The sequence below is a fragment of the Thunnus thynnus genome, chromosome 21, assembly GCF_963924715.1.
Source record: "Thunnus thynnus chromosome 21, fThuThy2.1, whole genome shotgun sequence".
In the NCBI taxonomy this organism is placed as follows: Eukaryota; Metazoa; Chordata; class Actinopteri; order Scombriformes; family Scombridae; genus Thunnus; species Thunnus thynnus.
The window spans coordinates 26,599,237-26,614,270 of NC_089537.1; the positions used below are offsets into that span (position 1 = coordinate 26,599,237).

At 37.1% G+C, this 15,034-nt stretch overlaps 1 protein-coding gene across 8 annotated transcripts; it reads right to left on the minus strand.

Annotated features, from left to right (window-relative positions):
* Positions 1–379: 379 nt before the first annotated feature.
* On the minus strand, positions 380–14,738 carry chchd7 (coiled-coil-helix-coiled-coil-helix domain containing 7). Of its 8 annotated transcripts, XM_067578055.1 has the most exons (8): positions 14,424–14,738; positions 11,858–11,917; positions 11,655–11,753; positions 6,534–10,144; positions 4,536–4,646; positions 3,771–3,870; positions 1,542–1,676; positions 380–640 (listed from the first exon to the last, which is right to left on the minus strand). In XM_067578055.1, the coding sequence occupies exons 2-4, from the start codon at positions 11,909–11,911 to the stop codon at positions 10,040–10,042; spliced, it is 258 nt and encodes an 85-aa protein (XP_067434156.1). In that variant the 5' UTR covers positions 11,912–11,917; positions 14,424–14,738; the 3' UTR covers positions 380–640; positions 1,542–1,676; positions 3,771–3,870; positions 4,536–4,646; positions 6,534–10,039. The 8 variants fall into 8 exon arrangements, with proteins under 8 accessions (XP_067434156.1, XP_067434154.1, XP_067434153.1 ...); XM_067578053.1 differs by lacking the exons at positions 11,655–11,753; positions 11,858–11,917; positions 14,424–14,738 and having other exon boundaries at positions 4,536–4,596; positions 6,534–6,646; XM_067578052.1 differs by lacking the exons at positions 11,655–11,753; positions 11,858–11,917; positions 14,424–14,738 and having other exon boundaries at positions 4,536–4,619; positions 6,534–6,641.
* Between the last annotated feature and the right edge of the window lie 296 nt (positions 14,739–15,034).

Genomic DNA, 15,034 nt, shown 5'->3' on the forward strand with positions numbered 1-15,034 from the left:
TTTATTAATGGTCACAAATCTTTGCATATTATTGAAAATGCATTTTTGCTGTTAATCACCATCTCAAGTATAATTCCAAACAGTGTGGTGAGTTACCACAAAAATCATTATTTGTTGTTGTTATTGTCCCCAAAAGACTAAGAAATGAAAAAAATAAATCTATTTCCTTTACTGGAAGAGACCATTAAAGAGTTAAGTATTATTCAAAAGAAGAATTTTCATTTGCGCCGTGACAGCATCACATGACTGTAGACACTGTGTCAGATATTGCACTATGTCGTTCCATCTACTTAACTGTTGTTTGGTATTTTCACAGATGCACACAACGGACAACTGAAATATGCAGCTGAAACACGCCGAGTGATAGTCATACACAGAATATGTACTACTTTTTTATTTTAATTGTTTGTCACATTACAGAGATCTCACTGATGATGAACTAAAAGAAGTGCCTCAGAAAACAAAGTAATGATTCAACCCTGAAACATACATGAGATTGGAATAACATGCTCACAATAAACCCAACAGTGCCTTGAAATAACAGAACTAAGTTGTACAAACAACTCACAAGACAACTCAAGAGACACACACTTCAGTTGGAGGTGATCTTGTGCAGATCTTCAACAGTGACATACACCACCTGAGGAGACACAGACAGTATATATCATTGCATTATGAATATTGGGCATTTATCAGCTCACTTTCCATTACCCACTGTACCGTGGTTCATTTCAACTGGAACATATAGACATTAACTTGTAATTTGGTGCAGTTTTCCATTGAATTTTCTGCTTGTTTTCCACACTGTCAGAGGAAAAAAGTTGCTATTCATTAGAATCAAATCCATATTTGGGGTGATTTGTTTTTATTCTGACAGGAATCCATGTAAGTCTTTATTGAGCTCTCAAATGTACTATAAGCGATTGATTTGTCTTCACATGTGTGTTGTCAGAGCCACAGACAAATAATCAATAAGGACGGAAAATGTCAGTATTTTTTTCACAGTGCATATGAGCTAGTACTGGAGTGTGTGAGTGTATGTGTGTGTGTGTGTCAGGTCTGTGTAAAGAGTTATGTGGAACTTTTTTTTTTGTATTTCAGAGGGTGTTTATAGATGACAACAAAATCAGAAAGGTTTGTTTTATCGTCTCTGACACAAGTCAGTTGTGAACTGCCACGACTTTATCCCTCATGAATTAAAACCAATAAAAATAAAAGGAAAAACCCAAACATGTGATACAACATGTGAGCTATAGAAGTGTTGGTAGGTGTTTTTACTGTATTTATGTGTTTATTTTGCAAGCCTTTTCCCTCTACTTCCAAACCTTATGCTAAGCTAGGCTACATGTAACACATCCTGACTCAGCTCAGATTGACATCCATCTTCTCATCTCACTCTCAGAGATAAAGAGATTAAGGTTATTTTCCCATGTTGAGCTATTTCTGGCCCACTGATCATCTAATCTAAATTTATACATAACTGACATGACTCCAGAGCAGAAGTAATTAGTTTCTCAGCTACAGTAAGTGGACACACTCACCTGTCCATGGCAGGGGTCGGGGTAGTCACAGATGTTCTGTGAGAAGACAGAACGGATCAGTATTTTCACTTCTTCAGGGTAAATATAGGTGGGCTGGCACACATCTCCCTCCTTTATACCAACCTTGTGGAACATCTGGAATAAAAGTGAGAAATGCATGAGATGTGGCTGTGAATCAAGGGGTTACAGCGTAGCTATGTGTGTAGGCTGTGCCATTGTTGAGGTACATTTATTTCAACATAAACAAAGTTATTTTATTTATTTGTTCACAAATTTAAACAATACCATTTTATTGAAGAGTTAATGATTTGATATATACACAAAGACATATAAAAAGGCAAAACACATTTTTACCCGCATATACTCAATTATACTTGAATTTAAAGTAAACCAACACCTGTTCTAAAAACTCAAGACAATATTGACATAATTATGTTAAATACAAATAATAAGGAATGAACATAAAAAATGTATATATAAAAAAATCTCATTCCATTTGTGCAACAGTCAACTTGAATTACCAATGTTTGTTTAACATGTTTTTTTTTTAAATTCCAACAGTCTCTGTATCTAAATGAAAATATAACATAAACATAAAACATAAAGGAAGATGAAGATGTTTAGACTGTCTAGTAGAATATGTATGAATGTTTGAATTAGTTTGGAAAAAAATATGAAAAGTGTTAGGTAGCCGTTAGCTGAAATAAAATATTAAATAAACATACAACTCTAAAGTTTGTTGATACTAGGGACAGTCAAAAGTTTAAGAGCATGAATAAGAGGGGCAGATGATTCATGCCAGTGAGAAGAGGTAGCTAGTCTGACTGATTCCTTTAGAACTATAAACAGTTGTGAAGATGTGAGGAATGTTGGAGAAAGAAGTAGTCTTCAGTAACACTCATCTAACAAAGTCATGCCACTGCAAACCTGCTCACCACCAACACTGTCACTGTGAATGAAACAGCAACTGCATAGAACAGTCTGTTCACTAATGAGACAAGGTGAAATAGAAGTCAACTAGATGTAATTCCACTTATATGTGAGTAGCCCGGTGTCAGACTGACTCACAAAGTAAATCAAATAACATAAATAGAATATAATTAAAGCATGATAAAGCCTGATCATGTGCAACACATCCATCAACGGGCTCCTTTCAACATGTCCCTTAAAGTGAACCCAGACACCCCATGAAGGAAGCTTATTTCAACCTCTGAAATCAGTATTCTAATCTTTCAGTCACTACAAGCTTGTGGCCATAAACAGTGGGGAGTAGTGATGGGAAAGGCTGGAGAAATCCTGCTGTGGGTCTCACTGCATCCCATTCTGTCTCCTATTACAAATACATACAGTGTTATTCTCATTGGTGGAAGAAGTATTCAGACTCTAAAAGTACATAAGTATTATGAGCTTGATGTAGTTAAAGTATTGCAGTAAAAGTAGTGGTTTGGTCCCTCTGACTGATATTTTATTATATATGACATCATTAGATTATTAATACTGAAGCATCAGTGTTAGAGCAGCATGTTACTGTTTGAACTACTTTTTGCACAGTTAGCTAGTTTAGTCCAGTGGTTGCCAACCTATGGGTCGGGCCCCTCCAAAGGGTCAGCAGATAAATCTGAGGGGTGGTGAGATGATTAATGGGAGAGGAAAGAAGAAAAAACAAAGTTCTGATACACAAATCTGTTTTCAGTTTTTGGACTTTTTCTCTAATCTTTGATTTTTGTTGAAATATTGGATCATTTGAACATTTATTGAAATGAAAGCATGTGAGAAGTTTAGAGGGAAAAATCACTATTTGGTGGAACTGTTAACAACTCATAGACATGTGAAATGTGACCCCGACTACACACTGCTTTTTGCCAAAAAGGTTGGAAACCACTGGTTTCATCTTTAACAATGTGTTGTATTTTAAGAGCTTGTTATATCATCCATTGTGTCAAATCTTCATCTGAAAAGTAACTTATGTTATCAGATAAATGTACTGGAGTAGAAAGTACAATATTTCCTCAAAATCGTACTTAAGTACAGTATTTGAGTAAATGTACTTAGTTACTTTCCACCACTGGTTATCGTTGTAGGCGAGTCTGCAGTAGGGAAGTAAATCAGCTGCATACCTACAGCAACAAGTCCTCCAAATAACAAAACATTTGTCATATTGAAGGCACAGGGTATGGTTTAAAAATGAAATGGTTGTAAAACACATTTACATGTTATCAGAATACTGACCAGTTTCCTCTGCAGAAGCCTGTAGACCTTCTTCCGACGGGCGTGGTCACTTCTCAGTCGTTTGGCAGTGTGGAGCAGAGATGCTATCCACTGAGGAAGCCTGAAGAAGATTTAGACATCTGAAATGTTTCTGTATTCATTCAAATTGATTATACACTCTATGACTTTGTTTAACTAAGAATTAACTAAGCTATAGTAACGTTACCTCATCCCAGCCAACCAAATATTGAAGTGAACTTTTTTTTACTCCTTTTCATTTTGTATGAGATGCAACTTATCAAGGCACTGTAGCCAGTAGTGTATTGATGTGCATCGATACACTACTGGATACATCTGCATCTTTGGTTTTGACATAGATTTCTACACACTACTGTTATTTGACATGGGTCACCTATCCAGAAACATAGCATTTCTATCACATTCACTCCCCACATCAACATGACTACAGCTTCTGTGTGTATTGTCCTGGTTCAGACCAAAACACAGAGGAAATGATGCTCTTTAACATAACACAGTTGAAGATGGATGTTTAAACCAACAGTCTGTTGAGGTACACTGAACTGATGATTCACTTTCTAACAGTTCCACCTCAATGCTCAACTAGTTTTACTTACAACATTGAATCACAAGATCTTTCAACATTTCTGGTATCTGTTTCAGACCAGCTGGTCTATATTCTGTAATTATTTGCACAAAGCCAGTTGTTTAGAAATGTGCACTGCATCTGTAAAACACTGGAAGAGCTGATGGAAACCTTTATCTTACCCAAGTGAATGGCAGAGATCAACATACACATCCATGAGAGGGTTGATGGAGGCAGCGTGCTCTGTGAGTCAACATGAGAAGCAACTGACAGTGATAGTTACAGTGTGAGCCCTGCCTCTCCATTCCAGTCCAATTAAACATAATAAAGGAAATGAAATTCAGATGACAAAGTTGGGTAAAATACATGATATTTGCACTGATGTGTTCATCTATTGTCACTCAACCTCCAAAAACCATAAAAATAGTGTCTTCAGTGTCTTCCACAGAGTTAATAGATGTGTTACAGAGACGTCTTCTTCAGCACAAACAAGATGATCATCATGATTGTTACATATATCTAGAATGTTACACCACAGTAGGATTTGATTGAGCGTCTTTGTCAGATTTTTCAACATTGTCTTGTGTCACAAGTTCACATACATGACAAGATTTAACAATATCTATAATACCGACAAAGTGCTGCAATGTATTCAGTTTAACTGCACTGACATGCACTGAGAACCTGTATTAGTTAACAATGTGACAGATGGAGGAATAACAGAGTTCTGTGATACTATTTTATATGGTGATTTATATGTGAAAGCTGATATTCCCCCAGATAATGAGAAGGATCTGATGTGATGCAGTTTAAAACAAACATTCAAAAGTCTGACCAACTATCTTTGAGAATGTTCATAACAATCCGAACATAAAGACAGCAGAGGTGGGACAAAGTCATTGTTTGGAACACTTATTGATGACATCATTTTTAGTCTTTGGGTTTAGGGAGGATATTAAGTCATTCCAAATCATAAAACTAAGGTCCATGTAAGGTCACAAATCTTTGGTGTTTAAGTAAAAGTCTTCAGATTCTTGACTTTAGTCTGACTCGAGTCCAAGCCATGTGACTCAAGTCCACACCTCTGCCACGCAGTGATCCCAAACTGTACTGCATCACACTTCATAATCACAAAGTCTGCTCCAAATGACTTCAGTCTCCTGAGAACATGAAATTATATCAACTGGAAGAGGATAAAATATAGATCATTTCATGTGCTTTAATTAGATTAATAATGTGTGAATTCTTCACATCTGTGCAGTTATGAATACTCGAATTATGGCTACAACTAGAGCTGCAACAATTAGTCAATTAATCGATTAGTTGCTAACAAGTCATTTTTGAAGAAAAAAATTCTCTGGTTCCCAAAGTCTCTGTTCCTCAAATGGGAATATTTTCTGGTGTCTTTGGTCCTCAATGACAGTAAACTGAATATCTTTCGGTTGTGGACTGTTTGATCTGAACAAAACAAGACAGTTGTTTATTACTGCTTAACTTGTCATTAACTTTTGATAAATTGTTTAGTCTATAAATTCCTAGATGCCTTGTTTTGTTGGACCTATTGTCCAAAATCCAAATATATTCAGTTTAAACTTGAATTCAACACAGACAAGCAGCCAATCCCCATACCTGAGAAACCATTTTTACTTGATCAAACATCTGCAGCAATTATTCGATTTAAAAAATCAATTCAGCAACGAATTGTTTCAGCTTTGGTGTCAATCTCCTATTATCCATCAGTTTTACAGCCATCTGTGTAAAGGATAAACTCACAGCTGATCCCGGCTCAGTGAGAATAGCAGTTGAGTAGCTTTCCTCGGGTGCATCTAACGCTTTACAGTAAACTATATTAATAACTAACAAAACGTAACTTCAATGTGTCGACTTGAACAGTCAGCTAGCCTGCAGCATTATCAGGCAAATACAACTGTTAGATGGACTAGCTGTTTAGTTACATTTAACAGATTCATTTGAAACTTCACTTTTCACTGCATCTTACAAGCCGAAGCAGTAACTGTTAATCATCATATTTTGTGGTATGCTTTATTACTCTGTGCACGCGCCTGAAGCTGTAGTTTCAGGAGTATTATTAACCTGTAGCGCGCGCGCGGGGGGGCGCCATATAGAGAGTTAGCGTTAAAGTGCAGATGAGATGAGAAGCTCATGATGTTACAACCTACCTGTAAACGAGAGTTCAGATCCGGTGTGCCGTTACTATCTGTCAGCCTGCAGCACGCTCATTAGCTTAACGGGAATGATTGACAGGAAGGGCGGGACCAAACTATCAAGTCTAGGTGTGTAAGATCATTTACTCATTTAAGAGTAGCAGTACCGCGGTGTGCATTATAGAGTAAAGTCCTGTATTCAGTATTCATGTTCAATTATTAATGTAAAATAACGTACCACAAATCTTTCTTTAGGAACAGTAGGTCTACTTGTGTGAACCTAGTTACTGTAGGCTGTTTTGATAGAGGTTGTTAAATCATCTCTTTTTCATTTTGAACAAATCATTTCATCTTAAAGGACAGGTTCACAATTTTTGAAATCTATCTTATAACAACAGTCAGGTGTCCATATGAACAGTGAAAGAGGTTTTCCTCACTGTAATCATTCCTCCTGTTCATACTGGATATTAAAAGATCCTTCAAATGTGCTTTCAATGGAAGTGATGGAGGCCAAAATCTACAGTGTGTCCACACAGTCATTTAAAAGTCTCTGTGAAGCTTCTATGTGGCTTCAGCAGTCTGAGTTAGTCATATCAAGTGGATATCTGACACATTTACAGTCTTTTTAGCATCAAATTCCCTCTTTGTGTTTCCTCAGACAGTGTTTCTCTGTTGAGCTGTGGTGGAAGTATAGTAACAAAAAGAGGAACTTTGGCACTAAAAAGACTGTAACGTTGAAAGATGTCTACTTTATTTAACTAATTTTGAAGCTTCATATTAGCTTCAGATAAACTTTCAGATACATTTTTGCACAGAAGGAGGACTGTGGATTTACATTGTGAGTGCATTATGAAGGGATCTTCTAATGGTCAGTATGATTACAGCAAGAGGAACAGGTTTCACTGTTTATTTGGGCTCCTGACTGTTGTTTTCAGACAGACTTGAAAAATTGTGAACATATGATTTAACTGTCTACCTAAAGAGCAGTAAAAGTTTACTTTACAACTAATCAGTAATCACTAATTAGTAATAATAGTCCAATAATACTATATTACATGTAATAATATAACCCTGACAAGCCATTCTGCTGCAGAAAGAGTACTTTCATTTTTGATACTTTAAGTATATGTTGCTATAAATATGTATAAATGTTTAACTTGGGTAATATTGTGAATGCAGATCTTTTACTTGTAGGGGAGTAGTTTTACTACTTTTATTCACCGTGGAAACTTCTCCCACCACTGACAGTAACAAACAGTAAATGGAATGAGAAACAGAAGAAATCAAATGAAATCTGATCATTGTTCAGTCTGGGTCCTGGTTTTCTTGTTTCAGACATCATGTCTGTCTACAAAGCTGTCACATCACCATGAACTCTGTTCTAAACTCTGCTTCAGCACATTGGATGTGAAATAAAGTAATGGATACTACATTAAAGTGATAAGTCTCAGCTTTGATTTGAGTAGGTTTACATCAACATAGAAAGAAATGTGTGGGAGATATAGGACTTTTAACACATGGTGCCCATCCAATGTAATTGCACAGATACATGAGGTCATCATATTTAATATTAAGTGGAAAATTCTTCACAGTCAGTGACTGGCCAACGTCTTAGAGCCATAGACATCAGTAGATGCTTTGTATCTTCCCTCTCCCAGGCTTTCACTACCTACCACTACCCAAGCGCTGCCTTTATTCTGGTCTGAAGCAGGTATAATGCAGCTCAATGCTCAGTGGGACTGAGATCAGGTGGTTGACTTGGCCAGTTGGGGATATTCCACCTCTTCACCCTGAAAAGCTCTTTGGTTGCTTTGGCCATATGTTTATGATAGGTGTCCTGCTGAAAGATGAATGCAGAGGTATACAGGAACACACAGAATGCTCCTGCATTCATCAGCTGTGAAATCATCAATAAATGCCAGTGTGCCAGTTCCACTGACAGCCATACATGTTTGACTAAATACCTGTATGTAACTATTTATATACAGTCTATGATGTGTACACATGCACCTATCTCATCACTAGAAACTGACTCTGACTTTTTTGCCTTAAGTGACAACAACATTATCATTCTTCCTGTGTCTGCTGGTGGTGAAGTGATCCCGTGTTAGAATGTCTCCAAAGCATGATCTTCATTCTGTGTCTCAATCCACTCTGAAGTTAAACTGGAGCTGATGGAGGCTTCTACAGTCTGAGTTAGACATTCAGTATAATAAGGATATCTACCAAAGTTAGTCTTAACTATGAAATTCTATCTCTCCATTTCTGCTCAGAATGGAGTCATTTTATTCCTCTAACATTTACAGTACATCTGACATCTTTGATAAAAATGAAAAGAGAACTGATCATTTTTGTAACTTTTACAGTCCAGAATATCAGCACCAAAATAGCAAAAAATGCAACAAAAAATAAAATAAAAATAAAAAAATCACAAGAAATATAGCCATTCAAAAACAGCATGACAAATCCAACATGAACCAAACAACGATATAGATACAAAACATGTTCTCCTTTTATTTTTTAAAGAACATCACAGTCATTCTGATATTGACCAAACTGTGCAACAGTCTGTTGTCCCACAGATGTCCTTCACAGGTTGCTGAGTTAGATACCAGCTTACTGCAGATGTCATAGTTGTGAATTCAGCCCGTCCTGTATAGGTCTAAAATTCAAGCTGGCAAAAACAAGCTATAGTTACGTTTACACCATCTAGCAGCCATAGTGATGATGACGTCAACATAAGGTGACTTGATAAGATGATTTTACCTTGTTGTTAGGAGGAGGCCGGTTGGGTGGATGGCTGATGTTGGATGACAAAAAGTGGACTTTGCTGCAGGAGAGCATTGTGCGCTTTCCATTTTCAACCATGAGCATCATGTAAAACTGTAACGTTGTAGTGTTTACTGTTGACATGACAACAAAGGTTGTTAACTTTAAGGAAGTATAAACCACATTTCAAGTGATTATTTTAACTCAAACCATGATCTTTGTCTAACCCTAACCAAGTTGTTTTTGTGCCTGAACCTCAGCAGACCTCAACCACAGCTCTGTCACATCATAAAACATCAGTATTGTTTAACAGTGATTTGTAACTGTTTTGGAAAGTGGCATATAACGGCGTAAATGTAATTATAGGTTGTTTTTGGCCGGCTGAACTTTGAGTATGTGTTGTGTGAATAATACAGTTGAACACATGGGTTCAAGCATAACACATCAAACATACACTTTTTCTTCCAAACAAAAACAGAAAATCTCTTTTATTCCTATCACATTGTGTCCGTTCATATCATTTCATTATCAAAACTCAAACAATAATCAATCTCAGGTCTTGCCTTGTGTGCCTCTCCCAGGCTATAGGCTACAGGCAGTCTCTTCCATGTGACCAGAGCTTGACAACAGGTCAGACCTTGCATTACAGTGTACACTCAGCTCGTGCAGTGTAGTAGCATCACCAGAATGTGTTCACCTGTAGAACACGTCCTCTGGTCTTCACAGTGTCTCTGTGTGACCTTCATGACTCGTCAGTAGGGTTTGCCACCGATGGCAGCCAGCATCTCCTGCCTCTCTGCTGCAGTGGGCATATCAGGGCTCACACCGTCTCTCCTCCTCTGCAGCATGATGTTGTGCTACAAGGAAACAAACACAACAACACTAAATATCTTACACTGACTGGCTGATACCCTGATGGTGTCATTGTGATGTCATCAATGTTTACAGGTTCATTCCCACAACAGGACCATTACAGAAAGAGCCACAACGCCTGCTGATATTTGGCACCTGGGGCCCAGTTGTTTCAATTCATTTGCAACATGCAAGCTGAGACACATTTATCAAATCCAATCCATCACTATACTTGTGACTCATGCATGAGCACACAAGAGGGAGACTGTAGGGCTTGCAAATGTATCTAAAACTTTATTTTATTTTATTTTATTTGCTCTCATGAAAGCGGCCACTGGTACACAGAGGGAACATTACTGGCAACTGTAGATCAGTGGAGTAACACCACTGGCAAACCAAATGGGCTGCAACGATTATTTTTATTATTGATTAATCTACTGATTATATTGTTGATTAACTGATTAATTGTTTTGTCTATATAATGTCAGAAAATAGTGAAAAATGTTAGTTTCATTATAATTATAACAAACTTATAATTTCCCAGAGTCAGTCTTGTTTTGTCTGACCAACAATCCAAAACCCAAAGAGACTCATGTTACTACACTGAGTGACAAAGAAAAGCATTACATCATCACATGTGAGAAGCTGAAACCAACAAAGTTTTGGCATATTTGCTTAAAAAATAACTACATCAATTATTTGTCAAAATTCAGATGAATTTTCTGTCGATCAACTAATCAATTCATTGCTGTAGCTCTAAAATAAAACGGGGTCCAACTCCATAGCACTTCTAGTGGACACAAACTCCACAGTAGCTCTCTCATTTGATTTTTTTTTTAAAATTTCACTTTTGACCTGCAATGAGAAAAAAGACTAATCTGTCATAAGAAGAATCTTCTCAACAAATTAAAATAGTTAGGAAATTAGTTAGAAATGTTAGAAATGACAATATTGCAGCATATTGTTATATTGAATCTCTCTCTGTGTGATTCTTCTTCAGACAGAAGAGACACTTATAACATTACATTGATGGAAGAGCATAGGTTTGGATTCAGATGGACATTTATGTGTCAGAGAGCGTCTAATGAAAAGATGCTCTTTGTTGCATTATGGGAAGTATATGTTTCTGGATGTGGACCCATACTTGGAACTACAGCCCTTTAGAGGCATAGAGTACAAAAATACTAGAGCACATTGAAACTCTACTGTCAGTTTACATATGGCTCTGTGATGATGTTATTGTATGGGTCATTATGATGTGGACTGGGCAGGCTGCACTTGACTGTGAGTCACGCTGTGCTGCTAAGTTTATGAAAGTAAGAGCCCATAGTGTCACTCACTGCTTCTTCTCACCAACAGTGCAAATACTCCAGCCAACAACCCTCATCGTCTTCCACCTGTCAACAGGTGAGTACTCTCCCATGCACAAATAGAACACACTCAATGTCCTGAACACTTGCTGAACTTTTCTCCTGGCAGTCTACTCAGTTTGTTTCCTGGGTAAAACACACTTACCCAGTATTTCCTACAGTCCCTATATCTCTGGAAATAGGCTGAACACATGCTCTTGTCATAGTTGTAGGCATCCAAACACTTCTGGGAGGCAGAAGTTTCCTGAAAAAGAGAAGCAGCAGCATGAGAGAGTTAGAGACACCGTCACATCCCAGCAGCAGGCAGATATGTGACAACATGCAGAAGGTCAATGTTGGTCAGCTTACTTCGATGCATGGATTAATGTCCTGATTCCGAACTTTTCGTGCATTTTTCTCCATTTGAATCTGTGTACAGATGGACAATATGAACAGGTTCAGTTTTTTCTTGAAGGTAACGTGTGTATAGGTCATGCTTGATATGGTCATGAAGTGAAATATTCCTCTGCTTTGTACGGCTCAGATCATTTTCATATTTCTGAAAGTCAGATATGTTGTTATGAAGGCAACTGCTGAACCAACTGTAATGTGTTATTTTACATTCTAAATATGTCCTCCATACACTAGAGAATGTCTTACTGCTCATCACGCTGATTATGAAGACCTGTGAGTTTATCAGCTTTTTGACAGTAGACTAGAAGGAGAACTGACAGATGTAGAGTTCTATTGTAGAAAATGAACCTTCATCACTTTTAATGACTGATTATTTGTTGAAGTCATTTATAAAGCTTGGGATGTGGGATGTACAGCTTTCTGTTTTATATGACTGGAAATCTCTTTGTTGGTCGGACAAAACAAAACATTTGAAAATGACACCTTGGAATCTGGAAAACTGTGATGGGGTTTTTTATTTGCATTAAAAGAATACTGTCTATTAAAAATACATATTTATGAGGGTGAAAAGTGCAGCTGACAGGGATGAATCAATGACACAGATTTACTCAGCAGTATGAGTGACAGACTGAGGGCCATCCTGGTGACCTGGGTGCTGCATGTCCTCCAGCCGTCTCTCTACTATCACTAATAATACAAATGAAGGGAAAAACTACAGCTGTTTCATCATGTTCTGATGGACATGAGATTGTAAAGCACCACACTGACTGATTTATTATCAGCTCATTTATTGGTCACTTTTTCTTCAGTAATTCATAATTTGTTCTATAAAATGTTCTCAGCAGAACGGCTTGTCAAGTGTTCAATTTTGAATCATATTAAATGTTCTTAAAGTCAGGAAACACAACATGCATAATAAAACAATCTATACATGCTTGATCCCTGTGAACTACTGAAGATATATGTGCATGAATGATGATTACATGTATGAATCCATGACACCATGCTTTTTCTATGGTGGTGCCATTTCATTCAATGGACATGTTGTACACATGTTGTGCATCATCTATACAGATTTCTCCCAAACTTCAGCCTGACATGTTTAGTATGTTTGCAAACTTGTGTGTTGGTGCTTCCATCATCTCATTTATAAATGTCATTAATAACTTGTTTCTGTTTCAGCGTTCTGTCTGGAGCCTGACTGATGCTGGATTTATTAGGCCAATATCCATATTGATCATCAGAGGGCATTCATTATTTAATAAAAACAAAACCTATACAAGCATTTCTTGAAAATTCAGTCATATATAAAAGCATCTTATAAAACCTTAAAAAAATCTGATCTATAATATAATGAAGTAAAATAAAAATGAAATGGAGTAGAAGGTGGAGTTTTATAAAATAACCTGTTGTCTGTGACAAATCATCATCTTCATGCATTAATGTGTCCTTCATTTACCAGAACTCATGAGTTACTTCACACATATTTGTCCTTACTGCAGTTTCTTGTTATTTGTTAGCAGGCTCTTATGTTGGTACCGATGTATCTTGTGTGAAGATAATATCAGTAGATATTTTCAAACCAGCTGTTATAGCAGTTGGGCTCTATTTTGACTAGGTAAGTCATATTTCAACTCAGATTTATTTGGCATTTTTAATTGCATTTCCATGCAGAAAAACTAGCAGCAAAAATGATACTGCAATGAACCTCATGGATGATATCACACCAGTAGAAATTCTCTCTTATGAGGTTTTCAGAACGATTTTAGGAAACACGTCCAGATGTAATATTTCTTAAGCTATTTTATGTATCAAAGAAATCTCTTAAAATGATTTTGACTTTTTAAACTTTGAAAGTTTAAAAAGTCAAAATCAGGTTTTGAAGGAGAACATATAAAAAAGGTGATGTTTTAATGTAGGCCTAACCCTTTCCATTTCTGACAGGGCCCAAAAGAAAACACATCACAATCTATGCAATCAGTTGCAAAAAATACATAATTTCAAAATCAAATATGATACATCATATTCATAGTCCCAACTGTAACATGTCAAAAATGAGACTCCATGACCCCACAGTCAATTTCAGCAGCAGTCTTATCTTCAGCTTAGGTTTACTAGATATCACTAACCACACTGTGTTTTGGTGGAATAGAAAAGTAAAGTTATAATGAAATTGAAAGTTTTTTGTTCTATTACTATTAAAATTGCTTCAGTTTGTGTTTAAATTTATGCCGAATTGAAAAGTTGCTCTTTGTCTAGTCGAAAAATATAATAAACCGCATCGACCTGTCGTGTACATTTTACAGTGGGCTCGTCTTATGTAAATGCTAGTTTTCTCAACTGAGTTTGGCACGGCTGGCTCCTTCTTGCTATATGTAACACTGCTACAATGTAACATGTTGACCTTCAATGATGTTACCAAACAGCTTACAGGGAAACTAGCGAATTTTCAAAGCGGTATGACTATATAACGTTAGGTGTGAACGTAGATATGCTGCAGCTTTACGCAGTTAATGCCTACCTTTAACAAAAGCCAACTTATATCCAGCGATAGACTTGTAGGTGCACCTGGTTTCCACACCAGTCAAGGGTATCCAGTCTTTAAAAAGAGACCAAAATAACAGTGGAAAGCCTATTGACGCTTACTAGCTATGAACCAGCAATTACTCTGTCATTTAAATCCGCTTGAAATGCTTGCAAGACTGTTGCTCCTAAACGCAGAACAGCTGGCTATACACGACATGTAACATTATCTAACTGCAGCTACACAAGCTATAAGCTGTAACCTCTCAGTCATGCTCATGTCAACTTTACTCGCTGCTGCAACAGCGCACCAGGAAAAGCACCCGCATCGTCACCATGAACTGACAGCAACATTAGCCAATAGAAACCCCAGGATACTAACAACGTAGACTGACAATCTAGTGAGCCAATAGGATTTCTTGGCAGACATGTTGGTCTTCCTATCGTTGTAAATAACTCTAAACCAAGTTTAAACGATTGACAGTACATCTAGCAAGTCCAAAAATGGAGTTTTATTGAAAGGGACTGTAAATGACAGTGAAGGGAAAGTGGCAGCGCCGTACACAAATCAAAACGCACAAGTGGGCGGAACTTCTAATGGGCGTGGCT

What these genes read in the sequence shown, in the direction of transcription:
- chchd7 (XM_067578053.1), bottom strand. Translation starts at nt 4,570, where the DNA reads ATGGATGTGTATGTTGATCTCTGCCATTCACTTGG. An exon ending in GATCTCTGCCATTCACTTGG is followed by an intron (nt 3,871 to 4,535) that starts GTAAGATAAAGG and finishes AATCTTCTTCAG; the next exon opens with GCTTCCTCAGTGGATAGCAT. An exon ending in CCGACCCCTGCCATGGACAG is followed by an intron (nt 641 to 1,541) that starts GTGAGTGTGTCC and finishes GTGTCTCCTCAG; the next exon opens with GTGGTGTATGTCACTGTTGA.